This window comes from Thrips palmi, unplaced genomic scaffold, assembly GCF_012932325.1.
Source record: "Thrips palmi isolate BJ-2018 unplaced genomic scaffold, TpBJ-2018v1 HiC_scaffold_16, whole genome shotgun sequence".
In the NCBI taxonomy this organism is placed as follows: domain Eukaryota; kingdom Metazoa; phylum Arthropoda; class Insecta; order Thysanoptera; family Thripidae; genus Thrips; species Thrips palmi.
The window spans coordinates 3,450,679-3,460,643 of NW_023144625.1; the positions used below are offsets into that span (position 1 = coordinate 3,450,679).

At 42.2% G+C, this 9,965-nt stretch overlaps 1 protein-coding gene across 4 annotated transcripts in view; it reads left to right on the forward strand.

Annotated features, from left to right (window-relative positions):
- Positions 1-9,615, forward strand: part of LOC117642043 — a 30,822-nt gene extending 21,207 nt beyond the window's left edge. For all 4 annotated transcript variants that reach the window (XM_034379829.1, XM_034379830.1, XM_034379827.1 and 1 more), the window contains exons 3-4: positions 1,277-1,389; positions 8,834-9,615. In XM_034379829.1, coding sequence (XP_034235720.1) covers positions 1,277-1,389; positions 8,834-9,509 — 789 coding nt within the window. In that variant the 3' untranslated portion in view covers positions 9,510-9,615. The remainder of the gene's footprint in view (positions 1-1,276; positions 1,390-8,833) is intronic.
- Positions 9,616-9,965: the final 350 nt, after the last annotated feature.

The following is a 9,965-nucleotide window of genomic DNA, read 5'->3' on the forward strand; positions in this document are numbered from 1 at the left end:
CTCAATTTGAAAAAAAAAGTAAGATTTTCAGTAGAACCTCCCCTTAAACAATTCTACAATGCCTTAGTTTTCTGTGTACAGTCGCTGTCACTCTCTGCTATTTGCGAAGAAGTTATCCCACCACTCCGGCTCGAGGCGAGCCCACACTAAATGTTTTTGTACAAATTTTGTACGAGACATCACAGTTTTATGTGCACACGAACTTTTCGTACAAATTTATACGAAATTTTGCACATTGGGGGAAAATTTGTGCAGTTTTTCGTACAAAAACTGTACGAAAAGTTCGTGTGCACAAAAAAGTGTGATGTCTCGTACAAAATTGTACATAAGGGAGTATGGGGCGATTTGTAACAGGGGCGATTCGTAACAAATGCGTTTATTAATTTAAGGGGAGGTTCTGGTGAAAATCTTGCTATTTTCCAAATGGATCCCACTGTCTCAATTTGTTCGGAATATAAAATCCTTCTTCGAGGAGACTAAAATTTGACTTTTGAAGGCACATGCCAGGCTCTGAACACAGTCGAAGAGTCTTTTTGAGCCTGTTTTGGCTGTATCTTAAAAAATCTTCTTGCGCATACCATTTTGTCGTAAAAGGTTGACCTTGACGTTTTTCACTTCTTCAATTCATTTTGAAAAGATGCCGGCATGCATAGCTCAAAATTTCCATTACATTATTAATTATGAGCTTTTTTAAGCTGAAAAGTCCCTAAAATTTGTCCATTTTGTACATTTTTGGACAATTATATTGAAATGCTTGGTTAAAAAGCTTGCGAATAAAAATGTAATTAACGTTTTGAGTTCTGCATGCCGGCATCTTTTCAAAATAAATCGAAGAAGTCAAAAATGTCAAGGCCAACCTTATACGACAAAATAGTATGCGCAAGAAGATTTTTAAAGTTAAAGCCTAAATAGGAGGAAAAGGCACTGCGACTGGGTTCAGGGCATAGAATGTGCCTCCCCAATGAAAAATTTAATAATTACTTGGTAAGACATCAAATTTTTAACAAATTTTCACAGTGGGACCTATATAGGAGAAAATAGCATTTTCACCAGAACCTCCCCTTAAAATTTGAATTTATGACCAAGTTTGGTACTTTTTCGTTTGAACAAGAAAATATTCCGCTTTCAACGCTATTGACCGGCGCAACGCATACTTTTGTGTAACTCCGGGAGATCCTTGTGCTTTTAACAACAGACTGACAAAATTTCAACTAGATCTGACATTTACTATAGTGCCTCAAATGGCTATTTACCCGGACCTCGTTCTTTGTTGCAGGATCCACTTGAATCCAGCCTCGCCATGACCGGAAGGGGCAAGAAATCGAAGGCCGCAGCGAGTGGCGGATCGGAGAAGCAGCCTCCCAACAAGAAGCCAAAGCCAAGTCCGTCGTAAGTATTCCCCGAGGTCAATTGCTCCAATTCCACACTCCTAAACCAATTCGAAGTATTTTCGGGCATTGTATTGCGCAGAGTTTCTTCGACAAGAATTGAGACCAGACCTCAAAAGAATTTAGTGCGCTTCACTTCAACCACCTCTATGCATCAAACCAAAAATAAATACCAGAAACTTAAAACAGCCAAAAAAATTTAGAGCCAAAATTTTAATCTTTGTTCAAACAGTAACAAATTTTGTTCAAATGCAACAATTTTTTTTTGAGGTCTGGTCTCAATTTTTGTTGAAGCATAGACAATCAACTATATCCATAGACCAACTGCTTCATGCCCGGCTGGGATCCATGTGTTACGCCGCTCCCTGATTGGTCGGTACCTTTCACTTCAACATTTCGAGGTTAATAACAGGAAAAGTAGCGATATACATCGGCAACTTTGGCCCGTCCCGTGCATTAACAAATGTGTGAATTTCGCCTTTGTTTAACCCTGACGGGTTTGAACTTGAGTCTGGGGTCAAAATAGATGTTATTTTCGTCATCAGCACCCTCAAAATCATAGGAAACAATTCAAAAACTCTAATAAAAAGAATGTTCAAAATATAGCCCACTGGGATTTGAACCCGGGTCCAAACTTCTCCGATTCGCTTGAAACTGGCACCGTTGGTTTTGTCTCGTCGCCCCGATTCCAAAAATACCCCTACATGCCCTGCTAGCTGTATCCGTTGCCGAAATCCTCCTCGACCCCATGTAGACCGTGATGCACCTGCAGCAGCGCCCCCGGGACTCGGATCGGATTTGCTGCCACCGGGCGGTTCTTAGGGTCACCCAAGGAGGCTGCATACCAAATTTGGTCAAGATCGGACCACGGGAAGTCCTCGGACGAACGGACGAACGAACGGACGCACATCATGCATCATACTATATGCCCGTCCCTCCGTCATTTTTTTACAAAAAATAAACGGGACGGGCCAAAAACTCGACAATTGTAAATTTTAGTGGACTGATTGCATTCAGCATGTTCAAATCTATGTTTCTGGCTCTTGGTTTTTGAGTAAAGCTTGTTGGTATAAATACCAAGTTAAAAACAAACAATCATGCACTGAAAAGTCAAAGGTCAGAATTCATTCCAACCTAGGGGAAAGAAAAAAAGTCTCGCCAATTTTTGGCGAGAAACAAAAGTCTCACCATTTTTTTGGCGAGAAACTAAAGTCTCGCCATTTTTTGGCGAGAAACAAATGTCTCGCCAAAATATGGCAATAATTGCAACCCCACTCTATTTGATACTGGGAAATATATCCCAGTCAAGATCACTCCGGTAAACACATCACTAACTACAGTCTTTCAATTACTCAAGTTGAAAATAATACAGGAAGCTATCACTTTCAGTTATGAAAATATTAATGTAAGGTTATATTATGTGAATTTGGTTTGCGTCAGCAAAGCGTTGCCCAACTATTTACTTTTTTTGTCATCGTTTAAAAAGACATTGGTCCAGTGAGTCAGATCCTAAAAGATCTCTTTCAGTGTCCATGTAGTCAAAGATAATGTCTTTAATAAGAGGCCTAAACAAAGCGACATCCATCATGACACAAGTTCTTACTCACTCCTTTGACTTATTCCAATCCCCAGCTAACCTTGCTGCACTTGGGCATTGTTGGAGGTTCCATGGACAGAACTCGGTTAATAAACTCGAGTTAAGAAAGTTCTGTGCACTATCTAGCACTCTCCGTTTCGCAGTCTCCACTGGACAAAATGCCAAAGTACAGCAGCAGCAGCACTTTAAATCGCCAACACAGATATAATAAAGAAAACATTTTAGTGCACGCGCAACACAGCAACAGGACTGCCATGTTGTGTCGTGAGCGCCTCGGCCCAGCACCAGCTCCAACTTGGTGCTGGCTCGAGATGTGGTGGTGGGGGGGATGTCGTAGGATATGGTCTGAGTATGAGAAATCAAGTTGTAGCCAAAAACAGCATCATGTTCATGTGTGTCAAGACAGAGTCGGGTGGAAATTTGTTGTCATGTAGTTCAGGGGTTGGGAAAAGATGCTGTGAAAATGAAATGAATAAAATCTGCAGTGGATCTTAGAATAGTTTTGACAGCACTGTGAAAACATTTTGCTCTTTTCTGGTGTTGTGAAGTTATAAACAAAAACTTATTTGCTTATTTATTATATCATGATTCTATCTGAATCGCTGTCTTTCTTCTATATTCATGCTGCAAGATTATCATCTTACTGAATTCTTAAATTTTCATTTCTTGCAGGTTCGTACAATCTCAAAAAGTATATCTGTTTACACTTGGGTCGAGGTCTTTCGACCAATGACCTAAACTGAAAGACTGCTCAGTTTGGGGAAGTAGTCGCTTGATTATGCTAAACTGCCTGTAGCTATTCTTTTTTAAACAAAAAAAGATGTTTCTTAATAAACAATAATATTCCTGAATAGAACCATGTTAATACGATGAGATGCCTTGGTGGTATCTTGTTCAGGAAAATTCAATGAACAGGATTATTCACACATCTCACTAAGATGAACTAAAATATTGAAACAAATGTATTGGCTATTAAACACAGTTAATTTAATAGCACGAGCGAAACCAACAGAACACAAAACAGCCACGCCATGACCAGCTCCGTTTCTCCTCAATCCTCAAATTAGAACCAGAAAAATATAGTTCATGTAAATAGTCAGATATTGTTTTACAAAAAAAAAAACTGTTTAATCCATAAAGCTTATTTTCTGAGAACCAGCCGTCCCAAAGCTGTTTGCTGACAAAATATTCTTAAAACATCACTAAATGAACCCTTCCATGGTGCGCCTGAAAAAAGGCAATGTATAGAATCTTTCTGTCCTCATTTTGTTGAAGCTATATTTAACAAACGATGCATCTGGTAAAACATCATGCTAGAGCTTTTCTATCGGAGATCGGATTTTCAACAAGTTTGATTCCCTGCCTCAACCAACATTGCCTCGGGCGTTGGCGTTCGTTCGACTCAATAAGACCTTCTAGCTCCGTTCCTGTCAGGCGGAGGGGGGAAGTCCATGGGAACAAAATGTCGTAGAAGGGTACGAGGAATGGAAACCTGTTGTCCGGACCGGTGTTCGAATACCCGGGACGGCGAGATTCAAAATAAAAGATTCGCAAGCGGCATTATTTTTGTCATCACCATCGCAAAGATGGCATTTTAAGAAATAGATTGACGTTTCACCCACCCCGATCGGCCAAAATTTGGCTGAAATATGGCCGTTTATAAGTCGGGTCAAAATGATGTGAAAAAATGCACTTTTTGGGAAAGCCATATTTTACAAACGATGCATCTAGTGAGATATTGTGCTAATGCTTATCTTTCGGAAATTAAATTTTAAACAAATTTGATCCCGTAGTGTTTTACCGTATCTGTGCCCCTGCGCCCCGGGGAGCGTCCGTAAATTAGAGGAGTTTGACCTTGTAAGGCCGTCTAGCCTCGTTCCTGTTCGCCGGACAGGGAAGTCCATGGGAACAAAATGTCGTAGAAGGGTGCGAGGAATGGGTACCTGACGTCGTCCGGACCGGTGTTCGAATACCCGGGACGGCGAGATTCAAAATTAGAGATTCGTACCCGGCATTATTTTTGTCGCCGCCTTCAAAGAGAGGGTATTTTTAGAAAGCGATTAACGTTTCACCCACCCAGATCGGCCCAAATTTGGCCGAGATACGGCCGTTTAAAAGTCAAATCAGCTCCAAATTTGCGCGATCCGTATTTTCTGTCCAATGGACTGTAAAGTAGTAGATAGTTTCAAATTTCCTTAGTTTTTGAAGATCTTTCACGCTCTAAAATTTCAAGTGGATGTCGCCAACCGTTCAAGAGTAACAGCGTAAAGGTACTGTTGAGTTCGACCCTTTTGGCCATACGGGACATCCACTGCAAGTTTGCCCGGCGCTGTCGACGAGTGTGTCAGATTCTCACCTCCCAACATTTCACTGTTTCGGAGGATCCCCGGGTGATCAGGGTGGGTTATAAATGTAGGTTTATTTTACAGGAAGCAGGCGCAGTACTAATAGCGACGTGTCACCCGATACATATTTAGTTTTAAGAACGCATTTTGAAAAGCCGCGTCGTCCGCACGCAGTTGAATTCGTCACCCTTCCCGCCACTTTCTGTCTAGGCCAACGTAACTTGGTTTACTTTGAACGCTGGACTGTGAACAGGGCGCGGCTTTAAAGCCCTCCCGAATCCCGAATCCCTTCGTCAGTGAGTGAAGACACCAAAGAGAGAAGATGGAATGGACAAATTTCGTTCCAAAGTTGACTGACGTAAAAATAAATTTTCACCTCAGAAACTGTAATGTTGTGATTTGAGTAATCACTGTCATTATTTTGTTAAGGGGGCTCATACATGTTAAAAGCACTTTTTTAAAAAAAAATTTTGATGTAGACGGATTAAGATTTTACAATTTCTGTGTTAAAATCCTTTTAGATAATTGAGTAAGCTTCATTTTGGCTTAAGGGAAAGTGACTTTGGACATTTTTTGGAGATTTAGTCGAAACGTTTAAAATTTTGCTTCTCGTAAGATTTTGTTCGCATACTTGCTCAGATCTGTGGGGAAAAAATCAGGGAGACTCATCCCCAGTAGCGTCATAGAATTGACTAGAATGGGCTTTATATCTGCAATAGTTTTCAAGAAAAAAAATAAAAACAATTTTTTGTTCAAAAATTTGTTTAAAAAATTGTTAAAAAAATTGTTTTTATTTTTTTTCTTGAAAACTATTGCAGATATAAAGCCCATTCTAGTCAATTCTATGACACTACTGGGGATGAGTCTCCCTGATTTTTTCCCCACAGATCTGAGCAAGTATGCGAACAAAATCTTACGAGAAGCAAAATTTTAAACGTTTCGACTAAATCTCCAAAAAATGTCCAAAGTCACTTTCCCTTAAGCCAAAATGAAGCTTACTCAATTATCTAAAAGGATTTTAACACAGAAATTGTAAAATCTTAATCCGTCTACATCAAAAAATTTTTTTAAAAAAGTGCTTTTAACATGTATGAGCCCCCTTAACGAGACAGCATTGGTGCTTTGCCTGACCAACCGTGCAAACATTCAAAGTGTCGTTCGATTTTATTCTAACTCCATCCATTAACCCTATTTTGTTCGTCGTCTGCTCCTTGGTGCGGCATCACAAACTTTACACCGTAATACGGTGCGTTTCATTTTTCATACTACGTAGCGGCATGCCTGGGGAAGGTGGAGGGGGAAACTAGAGCCAGCTCCAAGTTGGAGCTGGCGCTGGGCCGAGGCGCTCTTGTGTCGTCTGCTACAGTAGCATTTGTTTTGCGGTAGTGCCAACCTATACATTTTTTTCGTTACTTGTAAAATTACTTTTGGAAGGCAGTGCAGGTTGGCACTACCGCAAAACAAATGCTACTGTAGCAGACGACACAACGAGGACAACAAATGAATTTCAACATGGCAGTCCTGTTGCTGTGTTGCTTGTCTGTACACTAAAATGTTTTCTTTATTATATCTGTGTTGGCGATTTAAAGTGCTGCTGCTGTACTTTGGCATTTTGTCCAGTGGAGACGGCGAAACGGAGAGTGCTAGATAGTGCACAGAACTTTCTTAACTCGAGTTTATTAACCGAGTTCTGTCCATGGAACCTCCAACAATGCCCAAGTGCAGCAAGGTTAAGCTGGGGATTGGAATAAGTCAAAGGAGTGAGTAAGAACTTGTGTCATGATGGATGTCGCTTTGTTTAGGCCTCTTATTAAAGACATTATCTCTTACTACATGGACACTGAAATTGACCTCCCACTGGACCAATGTCTCTTTAAACGATGACAAAAAAAAAGTAAATAGTTGGGCAACGCTTTGCTGACGCAAACCAAATTCACATCATATAACCTAACATTAATATTTTCATATCTGAAAGTGATAGCACTGAGAATCCAAACGCTATGAGTATAGCGTCAATTGGTGCAATGCAAAAGCATTGCACATGAAGTGCAATGCCTCCCCATTCCCATGCATTAGCATAGGGCATTTTCGGGATGCATTGCACGTAAGGTGCAATATGGCTGAGGCATTGCACGTATGGTGCGATATCTCAGCTGTATTGCACCATACGTGCAATACTCATAGCGTTTGGAATTTCAGTGAGCTTCCTGTATTATTTTCAACTTGAGTAATTGAAAGACTGTAGTTAGTGATGTGTTTACCAGAGTGATCTTGATTGGGATATATTTCCCAGCATCAAATAGAGTGAGTGGGGTTGCAATTATTGCCATATTTTGGCGAGACATTTGTTTCTCGCCAAAAAAAGGCGAGACTTTAGTTTCTCGCCAAAAAAATGGCGAGACTTTTGTTTCTCGCCAAAAAATGGCGAGACTTTTTTGTCTCACCAAATTTTGGCCATCAGTCTTGCCATTCAATTTTCAGTGCAGCTGTCGGCACGAGCGGCACGAGCGGTGTTCTTCCGTAAAACTTCCTCTGAGGCTCTAAAGTTAAAGTTCATTTTAAAAATCGAGCCGTTTGATGACATTCCTTATTTATGTGAGCTTCTTTTTCACCCACTGAAAGCAGCTGAACATCAACTTAAAGTGGTATAAACTCTTCGACAAGTGTGGCATCGACTGCACCAAGCTGCCTCGGCAGCGAACGCCGCGTCCTGATTGGTGGGAGCTCGAGCCTCCTCGACCAATCAGGACGCGGCGTTCGCTGCCGCGGCAGCTTGGTGACCAAAGCCGACGAATGACCAGTGAAGTGAAAGGTACTGACCAATCAGGGAGCGGCGTAACACATGGATCCCAGCCTGGGCATGAAGCAGTTGGTCTATGGTCTATGGTCTATGCCATCCAGGATTATACTACCAGTTCAAAGAAATGTTTTAAGTAACAACCTATGAATCTAAACACCCAAAACGCCAAATCTTGAAATACAAAAAGAAATTTCGGGTACTTTCTAAGATTGTCAATCTGACCTAACCTAACCCAGATATAAGTCCTTGAATCCGGTCTTTGCTGGTTGTTGCAGGAGTGGTGCACGCACTGAGCACTTTGTTCATAGTTTGCAACTCTGAAAAACCAAACGTGGTATAGACCGCGCCACTGGTGTGGTCAAATGGGTGTCATTTTGATCGCATTAGTTGGTGTGGTCTGAACACGTTTGGCCACGTTTGGTGGGGTCTGGACCACGTTTGGTGATGTCTTTCCATGCAATGACCACACCAAACGTGGTCTAGACCACAACAACTGATGCGGTCAAAACTTGACCACACCAGTTGGTGTGGTCTTCACCTACACCACCTATGGTTTATCAGTGAAGGAATTTGTCTTGACCCTAAGTGAATTCCTAGTCTCCATACCATGTCCGACCAAACACACTACACACACCTAAAGCCGTTGTGTTCGCAGCGTTTCATAAGTATTGCGTTGAATCTCGAAATTTGCTGCTTGTTTCAGGATGTGGTGCACGGAGTGCTGGTCCTGGGAGACGAAGAGCAAATGTTCCAAGGCGGGGCAGGCGAAGCACCGCTGCTTGCCCATCTCGGAGGCCATGGCGGAGGCCCAGGCTGCGTTCGACGTGGTCCACGAGGACATGAAGCGCAAGGAGCAGCAGCTGCTGCAAGTCAAGACTGCCTTCGAGGAGAAGGGCGCGGTGGTGCTGGAGGCCCGCCTCGACTCGCACGAGTCGGACGGGAAATTCTGGGTGGAAGGAGGCACCTTCCGCATCCACCTCGCCGCCACGTCAGTCAGCGAGCCCAACAAGGAAGACCTGCTGGAGGCACTCGAAGACTCATCCATGAGTTTTTATGGTGATGAGCCATCATTGTCCCTCCCAAGAGATCTGGTGAGGAATTTGTTCGGGAAGTCGCCTATCCGCCCGAATGGAGTGACCCTGCCGCGTGGAACGGTTCTTATCGAGAAGGGCTACCATAAAAACTTCTTGCTCAAGGTGTACGAGCGGGGTGTTCTACCACATCAGGGCGACGGGAAGAAAGTGTTCGGGCGGGTATCTGACGATACACTGGAAGCTTTTCAGACATGCTGGTGCGGCGGTGGTTTCCACTGCCCCGATAAGTTTTGTGATCACGAAAAGGGAGCTGAAATCGACGTTGTTGACGCCCGCTTCTTGTAAATTTCGCTTTACAGCCCTTTCTTATTAAGGCATGATATGATCGCAGGAAGATTTAATTTAATTTTTGCAAATAGGCAGACCAAGCCAAACCAATGCCGTCATTATTGCCCTCAACCTGATCTATTCATCGTTACCCTCTGCTATGTCAAATTTTTGTCTCGAGGTAAGCGCCTAGTCTGCCCGTTGGTTGAGAGAATGTATGTAGTTGTGCAGACTTGGTTTCTGAAGAGAATGCATTAAACCTGTACTTTATGTTTTCACCGTCGTTTCCCCACGATTAGATCGAGTTTTCAAGTCATGTAGTCTGGGTCACTGAGAGTCAGTTTCATTTTAGGTGCAAGGAATATGTTTGCTAATTTTTCCTTGGACAGTTTTGATTTAGAGTGGCGTTTTCCTTTACTGTAATGCTTTGACTCAAACAAAATTATGTTTTCGTTTCTCTCAGGTACTTGAATA